The sequence below is a fragment of the Ovis aries genome, chromosome 6 (genome assembly GCF_016772045.2).
Source record: "Ovis aries strain OAR_USU_Benz2616 breed Rambouillet chromosome 6, ARS-UI_Ramb_v3.0, whole genome shotgun sequence".
Classification (NCBI taxonomy): Eukaryota; Metazoa; Chordata; class Mammalia; order Artiodactyla; family Bovidae; genus Ovis; species Ovis aries.
Genome location: NC_056059.1, coordinates 20,103,770 through 20,128,015, shown reverse-complemented (window position 1 = coordinate 20,128,015; position 24,246 = coordinate 20,103,770). Strand labels below are relative to the sequence as shown.

Sequence of the window (24,246 nt, the reverse complement as noted above, 5' to 3'; positions counted from 1 at the left end):
CAAATCTCAAGAATTTGACAAAAGCATGAAAAGATGTCAACTCTTTAGTTTTCTGAAGAAATTATACCTTGTTGCCTACAAACTATATACATGGGCATTTTTATAAATGAACAGCATAACAGAAATTTATTATCAAGTTTAAAGATCCCTTATGCACCATCCTTCCTCAAAACCCTCATAATTAGCTGATTCTGAATAGAACTGTAGGAGTTCCCTTAAATTAATCCTCTCAGATTTATAAGCTATGCAGAGAACATCATCTCAAGAATCTTATCTGGAATTTCAGATTATCTAAGCCTGGTTCCTCTAATTTTACACAGATAATTTAAAAGGAATGCTACTTAGAGCTAAACCCTATCAGTTCAGTTCAGTTCAGTTCAGTTCAGTTCAGTCTTTCAGTTGTGTCCAACTCTTTGTGACCCCATGAATGGCAGCACGCCGGGCCTCCCTGTCCATCACCAACCCCCGGAGTCTACTCAAACTCATGTCCATTGAGTCGATAATGCCATCCAGCCATCTCATCCTCTGTAGTCCCCTTCTCCTCCCACCCTATAGATAAACTCTAACGTTTTCTTTCTGATTCTAATTATAGCATATTCAGGAATAAGCTAACTTACTATACCAAAAAAAAAAAAAAAACCCACAGTAAATCTAACTACATTAAGTCTAATTACATTCACAGTAAGTCTAACTACATTTCATTACCCTCAAATACTAACATAATTAATATAAGAATAGTAAACACAATCGTTAACCTTACATATTGGTTACAGGTGAGAGCTAACCTAAGTGATACATACACACACAGACATACATGTATACCAGGAAGAGTGTGCCAACTCTTAACCCCATTGTACAGATAAGTGAACTGAAGCACAGAGTTTAAACTTGTCCACACTCAGATTCTAAATGGAGGCAACAGGATGAGAACACTTGCTATGAATCATTAGGTTACAAAGCCTAAATTTTAGTATGGTAACTGAATTGCAATTACTTTCAGATATAACTTTATTCATGATTCTCTTCCTTTAAACTCCTTCTCTTACTCTCAGAATCTCTTAAGTGTATTTTCCTACTGTTGCCCTTACTGCTTCTCATATTCTATTACCAGGCATCCACTCACTGAGTTAATATTTATTGATAATCTACTCTGGGCCACAAGTTAGGAACAGAAATGAAGAAGACATACTCAATACCCTAAAGAACACATGTTAAAAGCAGTGTAGCACCTGTCACAAATGCTATAAATTTAATCTTACGGCGCTGGAGAAACCATGAAGGAAGTGAAGTGAGAGTGGAGTTAGAAAACCCAGAGGCAGAATCAGAAAATATCTGGGAGGTTCTTCCTTTCTAAGGCAGGAATCCTTTCCTGAACCTTCCTTAACCTCATTCTCATTCTCAGAAGGGAGCAAATGTAATAAGCTAGAAGTCACTCTAGCCTGAAGGGCAATACCTAGATTCTAGTCCTATTTTAGTCACAAACTACCTAGGCCAAAATATTCAGACCTCGGTATCCTCACCTATAAAAAGAAGGTCTTCAATAAGACAACTGCTAGATACATCTCTGAACTCTATGATTGTTAGTGGTCATTCATAATCTGCATAAATACTACCAGTAACCAGGAAGCTCATAAATTAATGAAATAACCCACTGTGGTCAGAGTTAATTTTTCTACAAAAGTCTTTCTTCGTATTGACACAAAAACTGTCTTCATTCTTTTCAGAAACTCCGATTGCACTTTTTAGCTATCAATTTAGTTCTTCCTATTGAGGAAATAAATGCATACAGGCAAAATTCTTAACCTATAACAATGCTGTCAATTTTAGGGCCAGTTCTTCATGATCTTCCTCATCAGAAAAAATACCATACTGGTTCTCTCTCTTTCTAGTTCCGCACTTAGTGCTCCATATCTTCAGAGCTTGGTTTTTTACTACAAAAAGAGAGTCATACTAAATGATTTCTAACTTACCTTGAAAATACAGTAGAATTTCAAACAATCATCAGAAGAAATCTTGACAAATTTAAAACTTTAATTACACCCTCTAGTGGAGTTTTAAGTGTCTAGGCTTAAAAATTAGGCAGGGAAACTACTTGAAAAGCAGTCAAGCTAGCAAAGAAATATCCAGAAGATGAAATCCCTAATCTTAATATTTGTTTCACAAAACTGACAAAGGCTAGCATCCAGACTTTAGAAATAACTTCTACAACTAAGTAAGAAAAAGCAACACAATACAAAATGGGTCAAAGTCAGGAACAGGTGATTCTAAGAGGAAACATGAATGACTTATAAATATATGAAAAGATAACCAATCTGATCAGAGAAATACAAATTAAAACCAAAATGAGTCGCTATTTCAAAAACTTTAAAAATCTGATAACATTAAATACTCATAATTATGTAGAAGCCTGAAAGGCTATTACTGGTAGGAGTGCATATTGTTACAACTTCTTTAGTAAACAATTTGGGAATACCTAGTAAAATAAACAGGTATGTAACTCAGAACTTAGCAATCTGACTCATAGGCATATACCTAGTAGTACATATATGTACATATTACGTACACAGAAAAATTTTAGCACACGTTCATGAAAAGCTTAAAAAAAAGTTTAAAAATCTCTCAAGAGGAATACAAATAATGTTAAACTAATACAAAGCATAGCTATAAAGCTATGAAAAAAACTCTATATACACAGATTACTGATCTAACCTAAAACAAATCCTCATGCAGGTATCTGAGATTGTTACCTTACAATCTTATAAATATTAACCAACACATCAGTAATCACCATGCTCTGGTGCTCCAGTCTCTCCAAAATATCACTGAATAGTACAGACCTGAGTATACAGACTTCTTGAGTACTACTTCCTGATCACTCAGAACGCCTATCTCCAAGTCAAGTAAGATCTGCTCAACCTCTACCTGTACTTCACCAGCTTCAATTTGGAGCAAAAGCTATTTCACTAGTAGCAGCTAATATCAGTGGCAACAGTGTCATCATTGAGATAATACCACCAAACACTCACTGACGGGTTAACCTTGTTTTTGGTCATCTCATGGAATTCCACAATAACCTTGTGGGGTAGATAGCAGGACAACACAGATGAACAAATAGGCCTGGTTACATTTAGTCACTGGTTCCAGGTTATAAAGCTAAGAAGTAGTACTAACTGAAACTTGAGGTCAATGAATCAAATTATAATCAAGTTCAAAATAATAACACAATGTTACTGTGAAGAAAGCTGAGCGCTGAAGAATTGATGCTCTTGAACTGTGGTGTTGGAGAAGGCTCTTGAGAGTCCCTTGGACTGCAAGGAGATCCAACCAGTCCATTCTGAAGGAGATCAGCCCTGGGATTTCTTTGCAAGGAATGATGCTGAAGCTGAAACTCCAGTACTTTGGCCACCCCATGCAAAGAGTTGACTCACTGGAAAAGACTCTGATGCTGGGAGGGATTGGGGGCAGGAGGAGAAGGGGATGACAGAGGATGAGATGGCTGGATGGCATCACTGACTCGAAGGACTTGAGTTTGAGTGAACTCCGGGAGTTGGTGATGGACAGGGAGGCCTGGCGTGCTGCAATTCATGGGGCCGCAAAGAGTTGGACACGACTGAGTGACTGAACTGAACTGATACCAGTAAGACTGAAGAAATTTTGAAGTTAGTGATTCTAGTCCTTTAACATTATTCAGATGAGTCTTCTAAATACTTACACAGAAAGTTATAATACTTGAATAATATATGGGAAATATGAACAATTAGGGGAAGACAAACAAAGATGATTTTTGCCCAGTCCAAACTCAAACTTTGAGAAAGTCATCACTGCCAGTGTAGGAGAAGTTATTAGTAGGGTTACACAGTCTAGGCAGAGAAGTTCTAAAATCATGACAGCACACTGACGACTAAATGGAGAGGCTTCTACTGAAGCAGTATTCTGCTGCTTAAATGTTCTTCCAAGCATGCTTGGCTTGCTAACTGCTCTGAACAAATTTCCCACTGTTACAAGATATATCACAAGAGAAGAGCAAAATCCTATTACCCACACATGCCTATGAACCATATGCAGTACACACCATGCATTTATGGATTCCCTTATCCCCCAAATATTTCCTGATCACCTACCTCGGTGCCAGACACTAAACAGGGCAGGTGAAAGACAACAGCAAACAAAACAAACAGAATCCCTGCCCTCACGAGACTACATTCTAACTAGAACACATTTACAATAAACTTAACAACTAAGTTATATATTGGAGAAGGAAATGGCAACCCACTCCAGTATTCTTGCCTGGAGAATCCCATGGACAGAGGAGCCTGGCAGGCTACATACAGTCCGTGAGGTCTCAAGAGTCAGACAAGACTTAGCAACTAAACCACCACAAATTATATAGCATGTCAGAAGTTGACAGGTGTAACGGAAAAGGAAAAAAAGTAAGGAAGAACGATGGGAGTACATGGGGCTAAACAGTAAAGGATGTTAGAGGCAGACGTCAGCAGGGAGGCAACTGATGAGCACAATGAAGGAAGGAGGGCGTGTGTACACTGGGAAAACATATCCCGAGCGGGGGCACAGGGAGTGTGAAAGCCTCAGGCAACAGTATGCCTAGAGCCTCAGAGGAATCATGAGGAGGTCAGTGTTGGGGTTAGGGAGCAGGAGGAGGAGCAGAAGGAGAAGCTGGACATGAGATCAAAAACAGAAATGGGCCCAGGGGCTGGCTTTCAATTTAACAGGCTCACTCTGTCTTAACGTTGACAAGGAAGCAAAAAAAATACTGGGTACATTTGTTGTTATTTAGTCACTAAGCTGTGTATGACTCGTTTGTGACAGCCTACCAGGCTCCTCTGTCCATGAAATTTCCATGAAATTTCAGAAAGAATACTACAGTGGGTTTCCATTTCCTTCTCCAGGGGCCCTTTGCCACCCAGGGATCAAACCCGCATCTCCTGCATCGGCAGGTGAGTTCTTCACTGGTACATTACCTTGTCCATAAACAACTGGCTTAATTTCAACTTTATATAAACATGAATCAGTGTCGTTATTTTTGCTTGGTGTTTAACTTCTGTGCAATCTATGGTACATTTTTCTGCTGAGGACTCTCACACACACATACCCACACACACCCACACACACCCACACACTCACCCACCTACCCCCCACACACACACACATACCCACACACAAATAGCACCACCACCAACAACAATAACAACAATATCAGTTTAGGTTTAAAAAGAGAGTAAGATCTCTGGTTAAAAATGGCAGAGAGAATACAGGTCTATTTCCTCTTCCTCACTTCCATCCTATCCACAGTGGCCTCCCTTCTGCTACTCAGACACACAAGCCCTCCTTCCACCTCTAGACTTTTATACCTCATGTTTCTTGATGAGTTCCTCTAAATGGCCTGGGATGGCATGCACTTCCTAAGATGCCACCCTCTCACTTTCTCCTGGTCTCCTCTTAGAAAATAGCTCCTCACTGAGGTCTTCCTCCCAACTGCAACAATTCCAACACATCCTAGACCCATTTCCTGTTTGATTATTCCCCAACACACTTACCACCATCTGACATCCCATACGTTCTTACTTTTTTGTGCGTGTCTGTCTGTCTCTTAGAATAAAAGTTCCATAAGAATTTTTGTCACTGTTATCACTGCTCTACCTCCAGTACTTAGAACATGGTCTGGCAAACATCAGGTACTCAAAAAATGGGTCCTGAAGAAATGAGCAGCTCTGTGAAGGAAGAGCTGGTGTGAAAATGACAAGGGCAACTGGAGACGCTGAAGACGCTGCTGTGGTGGGAGGGAAATGAGGAGGGCAAAGGCCGCAGAACAAGGCTGGGAAGCAGGGCCAGACCATGAAGGGTTGAGGAGCTATGTTGGGAATGTTTCATTCTATCCTTTCAGCAATAGGAAGCCATTAAAAGGATCTCCTATGGACAAAAATGGTATTTTTGGATACTAGGTGGAGTATGAAATTTCATTAGGCAGTGGTGAATGCAGGGGACATTAAGAACCAAGATTAACAGTCTAATTTCTGCTCTAGCCGAAGAACTATTGCACCTTACAGACTAATATAATAGCATGTAAGAGCACCTTAAACGTTCAGATACATCCAGAGGAATTCAAAATACGTCAAGACTTTAAATAGATGAATTACAAAAGATGAGTTAATTAGAATCTATTATGCTCCACTGTAGCCACTAATTTAGCTGTTGATCATCCCAACTCCAGGAGACTATAAATGCTTTATTAAAAAAAAGACCATAGAATAGTAAAAGTATCAGCGGTAACAACGTGATCACTATCCATTAGGCATTATTCTAACATGAACACGCAATAACTCATTTAACCTCAACAGGACCATGTACAGTATCTTATCATCCCTCTATTACAGGTGAAGAAAGTGAGGTCTAGAAAAACAAAAGAACTTGGCCGAAGTCACATTACTAGTAGGCGGCAAGCTGGCTCTAAAATCAACATTCTTAGTCACTTATGCTGTGAAGTGAAAGTGAAGTCACTCAGTCGTGTCCGACTCTCTGTGACCCCATGGACTGCAGCCTACCAGGCTCCTCTGTCCATGGGATTTTCCAGGCAATAGTATTGGAGTGGATTGCCATTTCCTTCCCCAGGGGATCTTCCCGACCCAGGGATCGAACCCGGGTCTCCCGCATTGTAGACAGACGGTTTACCGTCTGAGCCACCAGGGAAGTCCTCACTTATGCTGTACTGATCTTATATTTATATCTCATTTTTCTTTGTCTACCCAACACCTAAATCCAGTCTAGCACATAAACCCTTAATAATGTTAGATGAGCTTTAGTCTATCCTCTGCTCACTCTACTTTTCCCTGAAGAAGGAGATGGTAACCCACGCCAGTATTCTTTCCTGGGGAATCCCACGGACAGAGGAGTCTGGAGGGCTACAGTCTGTGGGGTCACAAAGAGTTAGACATGACTGATCAATTAAATAACAACTACTCTACTTTCCAAAGGTCTATTTTTGTCTTCCTTTAATTCAGTGGCTTGTTACGCCCTCTCCTCATCTCTCCATCTTCTGCAGACAGTATCCCCTAAGCTTAACAAAAAGGTTCTCACCCTTTCACTGCCAGGTCAAACAGAATGTCTACTCAGGCACCTGGGAAGCCAGAAATCCTGTGGTCTTAGTTTCAACAAACATCCTCATTCTTAGCACACCATTTTAGAAGTGCCTGTTTTAACCAAGAATGTATCCATGTGGGTGGTCTAAGTGCAATCAAAGGCAGTCTGACTCTTTAGAAAATAATTTTCTTTTTTCTTTTCCTGTAACTGTTTATTCTACATGGGCAGCTGGTTTTTTTTTTTTTTTTTTTTTTTTTGAGTTAGATAAAACAAGAACTCCTTTTCTCAGATATTTCCCAAACAGCATCTTGGAATTTCACACAAAATATTAAAATTAATAAACAAAATTAAAATAGAAAAACATCCAGATAGACAGATGCTCTAAAGGTTTTTATAAACATAAAGGCAGATGCTTCTCTACGTCTCCAAACCTAGACTTCTGATTCTGCATATTCTGAATTTTACTCACTAAATTATCTGGAAGGAGTTACCATTTCCTAGGAATGAGGAAACATGAGAAAAAAACAAAAAAGGAGAAAAAAAAGAAGAAAAGCAAATAGTAAGTGTTACTCTCTAATAGGAATGCTGCTTTACCATCACTTAGCCATTGTTTTCATTGCTTCCTACTGAAAAATCATAAATTCTTAATAGTATATAATTAAGTTGCCTTATTCAATTCACAATGAGTACTGAAAGAGGTAACAATTTAATAGGTTCATCTGTTAAAGTTTAAAAAATAAAATTCATGCTTCATGTATGAATGTATATAAGAGTATAACTTGTCATATCCAAAAAAATGACTACAGATGAAGAAGATAAAATATTTTCCACTGACTCTTAATAGCCAAGCCCAGAAAAAGAAATGTATTCAAAATGCCAAATATGGGTATTCTAAATATCTAACTCTGAGAATCTGAGTACAGACATACATACAGTTTGAAAAAAAATTTATTGATATGATAAAATTCCACATTAAAAAAATTTAAAATTTACAAATCTCTCACACTGACATGTCCTCAATTTAAATTCAAGTAGTTCACAGGATTTACAAGGCAATTTTTTCAAAAGACAGAGAAGTTTTACCATTATAACAAAAATGTTACCTGAGGGAGGGCACCATAATTCCATATATAACCTTTGTGAGGAAAGATATTTGCCACATAGCGAAGCTTGCCATCCTTTACATCTTGTTTAATGGGATTCAATGGTTCCTTCGTGGCAATCTAAGCAGATTGTGGAAGAAAAGGGGTGTGGGACGTAAGAAATGGTTAATCCTATATTCAAACAGGATTTTTAAATCTGCCATTATCAGACTAAATATTCGTATTCCAACTTATTGATCAAAGATAACTTTAAAAATAAGTTAAGCTGGTTCTTATTTCTAATTTACTGTTTTGTATTAAACTGGAAAGGAAACGTCAGATAATATATTTTGGCACTCTATTACTTATGAACTCATTATTTTTAACACAAATAATAAATATTATTGAAATGGCAAGAAGATAAGGATTAATCAACTTGCTTTTTTGTTACTACTTGGGTTTTCTACCATCAATCTTATAATAAATATTTTTCACTAAGTGATTTCATTTCAAAGTTCCCTTTCAATCAAACATATTCAAATTGCCATGCCAAAAAAACCCAAAAACTATCCTACAAAAGTAAACAAAAAATAATTGAAGCCATGTTTGAATGAATAAACACTGCTTAAATTAGGCAAGATCTCATAGGTTCTTGATCCTACACCCAAGTGAGGTAGAGAGTAGCCAAGAACAATAAAACATTGTACCAAAAGCAAGAAGAGCAAAAGAAGAATCTAACTACTTTTTCCTATTAAAATATTAACTAAAAAACCTACTATTTTATATTTAGAGAAATAATTCTCCAAATATAGAATCTGCAAACCATATACTGATAAAACTATCTTAACTTAAACATTTAAAATAATACCTACCTTCACATCCAAAGTTACAGAAGACTTAGATAACTAAACAAAGTACCATAAATTAAATTTCACTCAGAAATAGGGACCTTACTTAACTGAAGATGAAACAATAAAATTCTGAAAAGCAAAAGGGAAGTTCTTGATAGGTTCACACCTATCAAGAAAAATCAAGAAAAAATTATTAATTTAAAAAACTAACCAGGGGAGTAGCAGATGCTCTCAGAAAGTACTCAGAAATCAAGAGTTGGCCAGAAAAACACTTTTAACTCCTCGTAGAGTAAAATTTAATCTAAAAGAGAATTAAGTCCTTAGGAACCAAAATTGTCAGCCCCAAATACGCTGCAATTTTGTTTATGAACAAAATACATCTCAGAACCTATTTAAGAAAACCTAAAAGTATTTGCTATTTTCAAAGACACAAGAGTCAAGGAGAATTAAATAAATATGTGTATAACAAAAGAGAGAGGCAAAAAAGAATATATTCTCTTTAAAGTGTAAATTCAGCTTGGAATAATATTTTCTTTTTTACAAGAATATTTTCCATTGTCCATTATAAAGAAACTTGTCAACCATCCCAAATTCAAAATATTATGACAAACAACTTGAAACAAAATTTTATATCATTATTAATTATTCCCTTTGATGCTAATAGGATATTTCATACCTCCATTTTAGCATTTGTCCACCGAGGTACTTCCACAACCATGTTAAACACATTCTGCAATTTAAAAAAACAACAAAGAAAACATTTTTTTTTAATGTTGCCATCTTTTATTTTTTCACTTATCTCCTGCATGAGAATGTTTTATTTTTTTCCTATAAAAAATGTAAAAAGTCTGCATCATTTGTCTACCTATGCCTTAAATTCCTACTGAAAAATTAGAGAAGAAGTTGGTTAAAATATAACAGAATTTAAGCCTGATTATGTTACTTGACCACTACTGCATGGTGTTAGAAGTTGCTACATTTCTGGAAATACCTTTTCGAGGTAGGGACAGAATCAGAATGGAGCCGTGAATCAGAAACGTGTTTCAATTACTTTCCAACTAAAACAAAAGTGAGCGCTGAATGTCTCACTTTTCCAGTCTGCAAAGTAAGTCTGATAATCTCTGTCCTCATCTCACACAAGGTTGTGAAGATCAATTACATGCTTTAAATGAAAATACACAGACAAGAAGTAAATATTTTTAAAATCATAAAAAAATATTTAAATCCAAGCTTTTTCCATCATAATGTAAAATTGAGGCCATCAGTTATGAGTAAGTTATAAAGCTTACAAAGAGTTACAAAGCTTAGCTTACTAAAATCTAGTGATCTTGGATTCCCTAAAGTTACAAAAGAACCACTGCTTCTTTTTACCATTTCTGAACTTGTAGAGTACTTAACAAAGGAAACTCTAGATCACTGGTGACTAAAAATAATTTTCTACAGTAATGGCCTTCCAAAGAAAAAGCCTTAGGGATTCCCTGGTGGTTCAGTGGTAAAGAATTTGCCTGCCAATGCAAGAGACATGGATTTGATCCCTAGGCTGGGAAGATCTCATATACCGAGGAGCAAATAAGCCCATGCACCGCCACGACTGAGCCCGGGTGCCACCACTACTGAGCCTGTGCTCTGGAGCCCAGGAACTGCAGCTACTGAAGCCCATGCTCCCTAAAGCCTGTGCCCCACAGCAAAAGGAGCCCCCGAGATGAGAAGCCTGAGCACCTCAACTAGAGAGGAGGCCCTGCTCGCGGCAGCTAGAGAGAGCCCGAGCCAACAGCAGAAGGCCTAGCGCAGCCAAAAAACAAACAAAGTTATTTCATAAAAAGAGAGGGAGAAAGTCTATGCTTAAAGTTGGCTTGCTTCCCATTCTGCTGTCAGTAACTAACAACTTACCAAAGCAACTGTTTAAAACAGTCTTCATCCAAGTGTGCTCATGGACCAGGGCTAAGCTACAAGGTGACTGTTACCGGCTCCTTTAGAAACATTTATAACAATTTGACCAAGTAATGTTTATGACTGTCAAACCTATTAATAAGTATTTGGAATTTGAATTAAGTTTTTCTAATAGTTCATTTTGATTGTAATTTTTTCAAGTATCAATATCAGTTCACAAAAGATTAGAAATAAACCAAAAAACTGTCTTTTACCATAGATCATTTGAGAAGCAGTGATAAAACATAGTTATTCTCAACTATGCCACACAGTAAAATCACCTGGAGAGCTGGAATTGATTTTTTTTTTTTTTAAAGAGATTTCTAGAGCCCCCATCTCCTACATATTTGAATTCAGTGGTTCTATGGTGAAGCCAGGGCATTGCTTATTTTTAAAAGCTCTCTAAGCAATTTTAATATGCAGCCAGAGTTGAGAACCTCTGGTTTAAAGCACTGCTAAACAATATCTGGGGTTTTCTTAGTGAAACAGGAATGCTGTTAACTCAAAGAATGCCATTTACACAATTAAATATAAATCAAGCCACAGAAATAATGATGGTTTTTAAGCTCTTCTAGATGAGACGGAAGTTTACCACGACAAAACTGCATACTCATAATGAGATAAAGAACAAAGTTGAGAATGCACTCTCAACAACTGCTCCTGAGAAATATGCCTCATATCTATCTCAGCAGCCTTATATACAGGCCTGCTGTTATGTTTCATTTTCTATGCTCTTTCATGAGGTACCCCAGCACCTGTTTAACTATGTCTGAAGTAGCTGTTAAAAAGAAAAACCTAAGTAAACGGCAGATGCTCAAATAATTTATTCATCCCTGAAAGTCTGGCTATAAGAGAAGAAATGCATGCAGATGAATACTCAGAGGTGACAGAGAAGACAAAGCTAGTGCCAATCCTTTTACAGAACGACACCTACCAAAGCCCCTCACAGAGACTTGAATTACGCCAAGAGAACAATAGATCAGGTTTGCATTTTAAGCCTGCAAACTACAGTCTTCCTTATCATTCGCTCCTGATCACTAGGAGTGTACTTCCAGTCTGCTTTTCTTCTCTCGGGCTAAAGTGCACATGACCTGTAATTTTTTAAAGCCAATGTTAGTCTGTTTATTCTAAGATCAATGTTAATTACAAACCAAAAGTGGCCTGCTGAAATTTATTAGAAAATCACAAAGACACAAGGGGACATGTTTCAAATTCGGAATGTTGGGTTAGGGATATTTACCTCTTCCTTCAGTTCTTTTTTCTATTTTTTTCCCTTCTATTTTTATTGCAGTAAAAAAAAAAAATAAGGATGAAAAAGCAGTCAGTAGATTTTATATGTGTGTGCTCAGTGCTGTGTGACTCTGCAACACCATGGACTGTAGCCTGCCAGGCTCTTCTGTCCATGGGAATTCCCAGGCAAGAATACTGGAGTGGGTTGCCATTTCCTTCTCCAGGGGATCTTCTCAACCCCAGGAATGGAACCCTTGTCTCTTGCGTCTCCTGCATTGGCAGGCAGATTCTCTAACACTGCATTATCTATATTCTTGGGATGTAAAAAGAAAGGAAATAACCCTTCTATCCTCGTTCTAACTCTTAAAATATCAAATAAACTTGGATTTGACATTAAAGCAAAGGCAACAAATGCAAAAATAAACAAGAGGGAACATACTCAAGTAAAAGCTCTGCACAGCAAAGATAACAATTAACAAAATGAAAAGGCAACCTATGGAAAGGAAGAAAACAGTTGCAAGTCATATATGTGTTAAAGGGTTAATAAGCAAAATACATAAAGAAATCAGGTAACTTAATAGTGAAAAACCAATCCATCAAAAAAAAAAAAAAAAAGGGCATAGGTCTTAAATACTTTTCCAAAGAAGACATACAGATGGCCAACATTACTAATCATCAAGGAAAAGAAAGCAAATCAAAGTCACAATAAGATTACCAGGCCATGTCCATTAGAATGATTATCATGAAAAAAATAACAGTACTGGCGAGGATGTAGAGAAAAGGAACCCTTGTGCACTGTTGGTAGAAATGTAAACTGGTGCAGCCACAATGGAAGATAGTATGGAGGTTCCTCAAAAAGTTGAAAATAGAACTACCACATAACCCAGCAATCCCACTTTTGTATATATATCCCCCAAAAAAAGGAAAACAAGATACTGAGGAGATACTTATACTCCTACGCCCATTATAGCATTACTCACAATAGCCAAGACCCGGAAACAACCTCAGTGCCTGTCAACAAATGAATGAATACATTTTTTATATATACAAGGGAATAGTATCCAAGCATGAGAAAGGACATCTTGCCCTTGGTGACAGGATGGGTGAACCTGGAAGGCATTATGCTCCGTAAAAGAAGTCAGACATAAAAAGACAAATACCGCATGGCACCACTTACAGGTAGAATCTGAAAACTTTTAAAAAGCCAAATTCATAGAGAGTAGGAAAGTAGTTACTACAGCCTGAGGGGTGGGGAAAATAGAAAAGAATAAAAAAAAAAAAAATCTCAAATCAAAAATCAGGTAGTCACCAACACACAAACTATGTTCTAAAAATTAAATTTTAAGTTGGTTTCCCTGGTGGCTCAGATAGTAAAGAATCTGCCTGCAATGCGGGAGACCTGGGTCCGATACCTGGGCTGGGAAGATCCCTTGGAGGAGGGATGGTAACCCACTCCAGCATTCTTGCCTGGAGAATCCCATGGACAGAGGAGCCTCGCCGGCTACAGTCCACGGGGTCAGATAGATTCCGACACAACTGACTGACTAGGCACTACTACTATATATACTCAGTAAACATTTTTCCCACTGAAACAACTGTTTTCAGGTTAACACTCAAAGTCTCTAGGAACCTATAAAGACTTGAGCCCCTGAATGTCTATTTGTCCATTACGTAGAGCAATGATTCTTAAACTTCAGAGTGTATAGGATGCCCTGGAACACTTGTTTTGGGCTTTCCAGGTGGCACAGTGGTAAAGAATCCACTAGCCAATGCAGGAGATGCAAGAGACAGAAGTTCGATTTCTAAGTCTGAAAGAGTGCCTGGAGAAAGAAATGGAAACCCACTCCAGTATTTTTGCCTCAGAAATCCCATGGACAGAGGAGCCTAGAGGGCTATAGTCCAGGGGTCACAGAGAGTCAGACACAACTGAGCGACTGAGCAGAGAACACCTATTAGATGTGAAGACTACCCAGCCTGCATGAACTTAATAGATATGGGATGGACCAGGAATCTGAAATATTAACAAGTGCCCTAAGCAGTTCCAGTGCAGATGGTTTAGGACCATTGGGACAAACATGAGTTTAGTAAAATACAAGATGGAGGGGCAGGAAAAGCTGATAGGAATTAAACAGCCCCACAGCAATGCTTGGAGGTATTCAAAGCCTGGGGTCAAAAGTTTCAGCCAGACGAGACTAGAGGGCAATAAGGTTAGGAAGGGAAGAGAAGGCTAAGGAAGAGGCAGGGAATGTTTCCTGGAATCAGCAAGATAAAAAGGCATCAACAGAAAGAAACGGGAAGACAGACATCAGTCAAATGTTCTGGTCCTAAGTCAAAAACAATTAAGTTTGACAGTCATATATTTGAAAGATGGATTTAGAATGCATTTATTTTAGCAAATAGGTGGAATATAGCATATATTCCTGGATCCTAGAATAGTCAGAATCATAAATAGAAAGTAGCACAGGGGTTACCAAGGGCTACGTGGAGTGGAGAGCTATTGCTTACTGGGTCCAGAGCTTCAGTTTGAAAAAATGAAAAAGTTCTGGAGATGGATAGTGGTAATGGCTGTATAACATGGTAAAGAATTAAATGTCGCCGAACTGTACACTTAAAAAGTGTACAATAAGTAATACGGTAAATCTCATGTTATATATATTTTACCATAAGGGAATAAAGTAAAATGGTAATATCGTCCCTAGCTGCCTTAAAGAGAGACTAGAAGAAAAACATCGGGATGCTTTCATAAGTTCTGCAAGGGAAAATAATTCAGCATCACTTTACAAATGCAGACTACCATCAAGGTCTTTTAAAGACAATATAAGTGATACACACAAATAAAAACCTTTAGATATACCTCATATTCATCATTTCGTGCTCTTTTTGTAGGAATGCCATTTTCCTATAAAAGAAAAGATGGTTATTAGAGAAATGCAATACAAAAACACAGTGAGGTACCATCTCACACTGGTCAGAATGGCCATCATAAGAAAGCCTATAAATAATAAATGCTGGAGAGGGTGTGGAGAAAAGGGGTCCCTCTGACAGTACTGGTGGGAATGGGAACTGGTGCAGCTGTTCTGAACAACATGGAGATCCCTTAAAAGAGCTACCAGTGATCCAGGAATCCCATTCCTGGGCATATATTCCGGAAAGACACAAACTCTAATTTGAAAAGATACTTGGACCCCAGTGCTCACAGCAGCACTATTTATAATAGCCAAGACATAGAAGCAATCAACGTTCACTGACGGATGAATGGATAAAGAAGATTTTTTATATACATATAATAGAATATTAGTTACTAAAAAGAATGAAATAATGCCATTTGCAGCAACATGGATAGAAATAGAGATTAACATGCTAAGTGAAGTATGAGAGACAAAGACAAATATTATAAACAATCATTTATATGTGAAATCTAAAAAAATAATACAGAAGAACTTATTTATAAAAACAGAAATATTAATAGACTCACATAGAAAACAAACATGACTAACAAAGGGGAAGGCAGGGGGGATGAATTGGGAATTTGGGATTAATAGATACACACTACTGGATATAAAACAGATAAACAGCAAGGACCTACTTGCTGTATAGCACAGGGAACTATATTCAATATCTTATAATAACCTATAATGGTAAAGAACCTGAAAGGAATATGTATACATATATATATACAAAACTGAATCACTTTGCTATATACCTGAATCACATAAATGAACTACACTTCAATTTTTAAAAGATGCTATTTTTAAATCTAATATTTCATGAACAAATACAGCTGTATTGACCGTACAGCAATAAAAATATGCCTATCATATAAACATTGCACCAGAGGTTTCCAGAAACCTGATTCAACAGAGAATCCACCAAATGCCCAGTGCAGTTTTCTCTCAGCATTTATACCCCCAGTGCATGAGCATCAAAGTGCTCCACAAAACAAATTATTAGAAAAGCTAAATCTCCTTCAAGTATATTTTCCCAGTTTTTACAAAATAAGCAAAGGCTCGGTTCAGTCTTTAAGGAAAGACTGGCAGTTTCCAGTAATCATGCTTAAAACAGTCATTTCATTGTTGAAATGAAACTCCAGGGAGTGTGCCTAACAAGCCATGAAAGTACTCAGCTGCGCCTCCTGCCTGTGATTTCCACCAAGGTGTGATTACCAAGTCTCCATCAAGCACTTTTAAATTAAAAGAGCATTGTGCGGCGGGTTGGGGAGAAAAATTACACCATTCACAAATGCTCACACGTTATATGTAACTTTTACACACCAAAACAGCTAATGAAGGAAACAAACAGAAAAACAATTATTCCAAGTCAGCCCTGATACGTAATTTCTTTTCCTAAAATACCACCACCGAAAGTATAAGGTGCAAGAGTTCTCTAATCATTCTGTCTGGGAACAAGGGAAGCCTGTTTACACAGCCACTGCGTGTACCAATCTCCACAGGCCCAGAATTCATTCGCACAACCTGTTACACTTTGTTCTGCCGTTATCAATTTTTCATAAGCCCAAAGCTCATGTTCCCCCAAATCCATCCTCCTAAGGCAGAGTATTATTACTCAGCGGGATGTAGAAAGCCCATTCTTTGTTCCTCTTACACCCCGACCTACTACACAGTTCCTCCATATAATACTGTTATCACTGCTACTGCTATGAGGCACAGAGACTCTGTCACAGTACACCACTCCCCGCTAAGCAGCACCTACTAGTCACTCTTCGCTACTCTCTGCTAGTTTTCTAGCACCTTACAGTATTTGATTGTCTTGTTTATTTTCAGGTTGTTAGTCTCCTCTGGCTGAGAAGGAACTATATTCACCTTATTCACCACTGCAACTCTAGTGCTCAGAATACTGTCTGACTCATAGTAACCATGCAATAACTGTTTACCGAATGAATAAATTAATTAACAAATAATGAAGGAACACACCCTCTGTAAGCCAAAATCAAAGAGAGTGGTTGGGAGATGTGAGATACCTAGGTTGGACGGCTCACTGGCCAAAACAAGACATGGACACACACACACACACACACACACACACACACACACACTCAGAGACACACACAGTACTGTAGAGTTCTTTATGTTCTCTCACCGGTTCCTTTCTCTCTCCAGATTACATGACTCCTTGTCCTGTAGCTGAATATTACTCAGAAGTAGTGAGATAGAAGGATTACACAAGAGCAGCTAAGATACAGACTTTGTAGAGGATGCTGCTGAACGTCCTCTTCCTTGGATGTCTCTGGGATAATTATTTATGGAAAATTTTATAGACATTATAGGAAATGACTATCGTTTTAAATGTGTTTGTAAATAATTGTTTAGAATAAAATACCTTTCCTTTTGCTTACTGGATCAAGTCACCATTGCCTATTGTCTTCTTGACTTTACACCTGCTATTATTTAAAATAAAACCTGAAGAAACGCTAAAAAAAAAAAAAAAAAAATTACAGTCTGTGGAGTTACAGCATCTATGTTCAAATCTCATCTCCACAACAGACTAGGTTTGTGACCATGGGCAAGGCACTTCACCTCATCAGCAAAATAAAAACGGTAGCAGTAGCCCTGGACATACTGAAATAATGCAAGTCAAGCTCTGAGCTCAGTGCCTGGCTAAGCACGAGGGGCACTCGGTAACTCTCAGCTCTCACTGCCCTCCATTATCATTGTTACGGACAGTCCAAGCCTGTGAAGACCTGGGAGGTAGCACTCATCCTATTCCCATGTGCCATAGCCTTACTGTGACACCTGAGAGTCGGCCCCTGAGGTAACCCTGGAAAGGTCAAACCAGACTTGCAGCTGCAGCAGCTTCCCACTTTTTCCCTGGCCTCTACGCCACACTGATCCCACCACGGTTCTGGAAAACCCAACCGCACTAACCAGCCCCACGGAATCTCATCCTGGAATGTAGTTCTGGTCACTGAAAAACGTGACAGTGAAATAAGCCAGTTAACTACTCGGATCTTACTGAAAGAACTGCCAAGGTTGTGGTGACTACTAACGTCCACTACCAATGATGCCATCTCGCCAATTAGTCAGGAGAGCCCTAGGAATGCTCCAAATTCTGAGCTCCTCTTAGCTCCATCTTCAGCAGATTTCCCTCCAACGTGACTTACATCCCTTCTATTCTCCCACCTCTCAAGTAATTCTAGGTTCTAAAAGAATAGCTATTCAAAGACTGCCATTTTTCCAACTGTATCTTTCTAGCATTGATCTCGTAGAGTGGTTAAAGAGCATGAACTCTGTGGTCAGAAATGCTAAATCAAATCCTTGTTCTGCCACTCACCAGCTATGCGACCTTAGACAAAGTGTCCAAGTCAAGGACGCTTCAGCTCCAGTGTCCTTGGAGATGATAATAGCAATTTATAAGGATTAAATAAAATGGCATATGTTGACATGGTGGCTAGCAAACAGAAGATAATCTGCAAATATTACTATCTTATTATTACTAATACCACTACTATTCTTATTAAAAATAAGCCTCTTGTTAACCTTCCAAATTCTTAACCTTAAATTTTTATTTGCTACCAAATTCTAAGCCTCATAGACTACTAACACTTCTTTCTTCCCAAGTCCTCCTGGAAGAAACCCTTTCTTATCCAAATTCTAATTAATGAAGAGGGCTTATAGTCCTGTTACAAAGATAATTGATGCTAATTGTCCTCTGCCCTTCTCTGCCACCAACCAAAACATTTCTTTTTGAAATGCTTCCAAAAAGCATCTTTTGGTGATACTAGAAGTATATATTTTCATGCCCCAAACAAGTTAAAACAATACCTCTTCAGAGTCCACCTTCAGAGGAATATCATGAAAGGGGGAAATGTAGTGACCAGCTACATTCTCTGCAAAGGAAAGCAAACAAAAACACAGAATTAAAGCAATGAACTAGCTTATTCTTTAGAGCAATTATACTCTTACCCACTTTTAAATTTTGAACAAGCTGTTAACGTTTTTTCAAAATTAACTTTAACTCCCAATTTAAGGTTTAATTCAACTTTTAAAACTTGCTCGTCTGATGACCAAAGAGAAAAATGATAGCCCTCCCTTATCTTTGGGGGATGCCTTCCAAGACCCCAGTGGATGCCTGAAAATGTTGATAGTAGCAAACCTCACATAGGTTTTGTTTTGTTTTGTTTTTCTATACACATCTACATATGATAGAGTTTAATTTACAAGTTAGGCACAGGAGAAGAATATTCAAATTGCCAGCATCATTATGCTTTGGAACCATTACTAAGTAAAATAAGGGTGACCTGAACACAAGCTCTGTCTGGGCAGTTGGTCTGACAACCAAGACATCTACCTACTAAGGATGAACAAAGGAATGACTCATGCCCAGGAGAGGGACAAAGCAGGACAGCAGCAGACTTCATCGTGCTGCTCAGAGCACAGTGCACGTAACTCAACACTCAATCCTGAAAAGCAAAACCACAAATAAGGGGGACTGCTGTACACACCAAGTCAACTATATCTGGGCTGTTGAAACCATTCACTTACCCCTGTGGCTTAAATTTCCAAAGTAAAAAGTCTAAATTAGACTACAACTCCAAATATGAAAAAAATCTTACTTTCAAAAAGAGGCTCATGAATAGGTGAACTGGGTTAAAACTGATGTCAATTTTCCCAAGAGAAACCTAACAACATAATTCCTCATTTCTACCGACAACCCACGTGAAACAAAGGATTAAAAGTCCTACCAAAATAAAAGAAACAAGTCATTTGTTTCACTCAGTGGTAAGGATGCTAATATTAAGGTAAGCTTAAAACAAAAACAAACTTGAATAGCCGAAACTATTTCATCCTCATTGTGTACTGAAATATATATGTAAAATATCTTTAAAAGTACATGTTATTTAAATAAAATATGAATGTATACTTTTATTGGAATGTGCGTTTCCAAAAGCTGGGCTTTATATAGCCATAGGAAATTTTCACTTTGTAATTTCCAAAGTCAAGGTATGCACTACTTCTGGCCTGCTACTTCTTTGGTATAATTTTCAAATTTAGACTTTAAAAATATTTTAATAAATAAAGTGAGGACTGGCTAACACTCCAGTAGCAATGAGTATACAGAACACCCAAATCTTGGTTTCTAAATACCATTCTCCAGTGAAAAGAACTAGGGTTTCTTAGGGCTTATTCTACGCCTGGGGCAAAGAAAATACAAGATGAGCTTGGAATATCCTGGAGTACCAGAAAGTGACCAAGTGCTCAAAAAAAAAAATTATGGGTATGTCGATGGAGAAGGAAATGGCAACCCGCTCCAGTATTCTTGTCTAGAGAATTCCATGGGCAAAGGAGCCTGGCAGGCTATAGTCCATGGGGTTGCAAAGAGTCAGACACGACTGAGCGACGATCACTCACTCACAGGCACGTCAAAGGGGAAAGGAGCCGACCTGAAAGAGCTCCCAAAGGCCAAAGCTGGAGCAAGTTGAGCAACAAGGTAAATAATGGTTACGGGCACACCTTGGAGACACTCCAGGCTTGGTTCCAGACCACTGTTTGTAAGGCGAATATCGCAGTGAGGAAAGTCACACAAATTTTTGGTTTCCTAATGTAGATAAAAGTTATGTTTACACTATATTTAGTCTATTAAGTGTGCAATAGCATTATATCTAAAAACGCAATTTATACATTTTAAAAAATACTTTATTGCTAAAAAAAAGAAAACAGCTAACCATCACCTGAGCCTCCAATGGATCGTACTGGTAATGCCAAAGATCATAATCACATATCACCACAGCAAATGTTACCATGACGGAAGTTTTAGATATTTCGAGAACTAGCAAAATGTGACACAGAGACACCAAGTGAGTAAAAGCTTCTGTGAAACTGGCACTAACAGCCTTGCACGACACAGTCTGCCACGAAACTATTTGTAAAACGTTCAGTATCTTCAAAGTACAACCAAGTGAGGTATGCCTGTAATGCATTATAATCCAAAGGATACAATAAATATACATGATCCACAGTAATACAAATAAATGATTGTATAAATAAATAAAAATGACAGAAGAAACTAATCTTCCTTCAGAAAAATCCTAAACAATATATGTAGATGTTTTCCCCCCACGAAAAATAAAGCTTACCCTATTCCCCAAGTGTGGACTAGACTTAGAGACTTGCTTCCAAAGAACAGAGTGTGGAAGGGGAAAAACATTTCCGTGGAGAAACCGGACAATCAGTATCCTTAACCAAGCGATCAAGGTTAATACCACCAGCGGACAAGTCGTGTTCATAGCATGGATCCCCTGCCTGATATGCCGAGATAAAGGTACTTCACTTCTGCCATGTTCTTCCCCCAAACCCATAATTCCAGTCTCATCACGAAAAAGATATTGGACACACCCAAACTGAGGGACTTTCTACAAAATACCTAACCAATACTCTTCAGAAGTCTCAAGGTCATCAAGAAAGAAACTTACGAAAGGAATGACTGAGAAGTCGTCAGATCAGAGGAAACTAAGGAAATACAGTGTCTGAGAGGAATGTGGTGCCCTGAATTGGATCTTGGGACAGAAAAATGACATTAGTGGAAAAACCAGTGACACCCAAATAAAATGTGCAAATAGTTAATAATATGTATCAATGTCAGTTTCTTAGCTTTGACAAATGCACAGTGGTAATGAAAGATGTTAATGTTAGGGAACATGGTAAGATACACTGAAATTCTGTACAATTGCTGCAACCTTGTCCAATCTAAAATTATTCCAAAATAAAGTTTATTTAAACAAATGAACAAATATAAACAATGGCTTCAGCCCAATAAAATTAGAAATATATAACTTAACAATGGCCTACACTCCACCGAAATTTTATTTCCGCTTCTCATGCTCTGTGGGTTTTCCTTACCACTTATCACATCACTAAAGTTTCTGAAGAAAGAAGACCTTTTGTTGTTGTGTTTCTGTTTGTTCTATTAGGCTCTCTACTGGATCCTCAGAACCCAGAAAAGTTCCCAGCACTTAGTAGGCATTCAGTTAATACATGCTGAGCAAATATCTCTATTACTACTTCATTTTTCTGTACAAGCTACTAATATAATTTACCCTTTCCCACCCCAGCAACAAAGTGACTTACGTATGACCCGAAGCACAAACTATGATAAAGAAAAAGCACACAAGTGGCAAAGGATATGAAACTCTCCCTGAACTGAACTGAAGATCTATAAAGCTCTTTTCCATCAGTTAAAAAGGATGCACCTTAAACAAAAACTTCTCTTTCACATACCACTTCAAATCTCAAATTCTCTGCCTGATTTTAAAGACATCTATGAGCAACACAAAGAACAGAAAACAATACCTATGGCTGATGCATATTGAGGTTTGACAGAAAACAACAAAATTCTATAAAACAATTATCCTTCAATAAAATTTTTTTTAAAAAAGAACAGAAAACAAGATTATCAGTTTGCTGCAAGATTATTTACTTTTCTATAAATAACAAAGTTACTTAAGCGGGTCACATTTACATATTTTCTATTAAAATGAAATGTAGTGGTGGGGAATTGAACACAGTACAGCAACTTTGGAAAATAGTTTGACAGCTTCTTATAAACGTATGATCCAGAAATTCTACTATTAAGTACTTAACTAGGAAAAATGAAAACTTATGCTCAAACAAAAACTTCTCAGTGTATGTTTATACTGGCTTTACTCAATAATCACAAAAACTGGAGACAACTCAAATATCCAACTGGTAAACGGATAAACAAACTACTAAACCCACACAATGGCATTTTACTCAATAGTCCAGCAGCAGCAGCAGCCATTAGTCCATAATAAAAAATGAACTATTGATACACAAAAGAAAATGAAAAAAATCTATAATGCAATTATGCTAAGTGAAAGAAGCTAGATTCAAACAACTCCACTAAGATAACATTCTGGAAAAGGCAAAACTATAGGGATAAAAACCAGACCAGAGGTTGCCAGAGGTTGAGGGGAGAGGGTGGAGTTGACTTAAAAGAGGAGCCGGGAGAAAATCTAGGGGAGTGATAGACTATTCTGCACCGTCACTGTGATGGTGTTTAAAAGAGTCTGTATCTCTACTAAAGCTCAGAACTGTTCACACAAAAAAGAAGGCAGTTTAGAAAACTCTAGTACTTTTAAGGTATAAATAGGAGCACTTACTGCAAACAACAATCACCCATCTGCGGTTCTTTTTTCTACTAAGTCATAAAGATAAGGTAGAATTCTGAACAAAAGAAAGATTAGCATATTACTAGGTTGCTATTGCAACCTATCACTGATGGAAATTAACAATCACCACAGCTCTAAGAATTCAGGAAGTTCTACAAACCAGGAAAGTTTGTTATTAAACTTAATGAAGTATAGGAAACTCGACAGAATAGCTGGGCTACCTGGAATTAAGACTAAACGATACCTCTAGCACACTGACTTGGTGTGAAGTTTCCCTAAAGCTCTTGTTAACTGGGGACAAGTCTCAACAAATATTAAGATGTAAGAGAAGCATGTGCTACTCAAGTATGAGGGAAAATAGGACTAGACTGTGATCATTAAAAGCTAAAGATCTGTGAGAAGTGTTCTTTGACATCTGTCACTTCAAACTGGGGTCTAAATATATTCAAACACTAAGGCAGTGCCAATACACACATTAAAATAATTTTCTAATTGCCATTCTGGAAGGCAAAAAGAATATAAAAGTAAATGAATGGTTTGACTCAGATAACCAAACCTACTAGAAGCCATTTGGGTCATGAAATAGTTTAAATAAAAACATAATAATAAAGAAAAAAAGAAAGAAAAACGTCTGGGAAAATAAAATAGGGTCTTAGATCTCTGATAATTATAATGCTTTGATGGGCATAATACTAATAAATTTGTACAGGAGCAATGAATACAGAGGGCAAGAGTCTGCCTTGTAGTTGCTGAGTTTGATAAAGTCACTCGATTTCTCTGACACTTAATTTTCTCAATTTCCTTTAATTAAGTAATATACAATTTAGTATGCAAAAGGCAATGTACTAGATGTCATAATACAAAAGTGCCAAAATGTGATCAATGCCTACAGCTAAGTTAGTGCGCACTACACGCT

The 24,246-nt window shown here is 37.7% G+C and overlaps 1 protein-coding gene across 12 annotated transcripts in view; it reads right to left on the bottom strand.

Annotated features, from left to right (window-relative positions):
- The window catches only part of PPA2 (inorganic pyrophosphatase 2), a 96,723-nt gene that overhangs the window by 60,952 nt on the left and 11,525 nt on the right, over positions 1–24,246 (bottom strand). For 7 of the 12 annotated variants that reach the window (XM_004009654.6, XM_012179574.5, XM_060417551.1 and 4 more), the window contains 4 exons: positions 18,967–19,031; positions 15,042–15,086; positions 9,705–9,758; positions 8,199–8,318 (listed from right to left, as the gene is read on the bottom strand). In XM_004009654.6, the coding sequence (XP_004009703.2) occupies positions 8,199–8,318; positions 9,705–9,758; positions 15,042–15,086; positions 18,967–19,031 (284 nt within the window). The remainder of the gene's footprint in view (positions 1–8,198; positions 8,319–9,704; positions 9,759–15,041; positions 15,087–18,966; positions 19,032–24,246) is intronic. The other 5 variants (XM_027970833.3, XM_060417550.1, XM_042251173.2 and 2 more) reach the window with 2 other exon arrangements.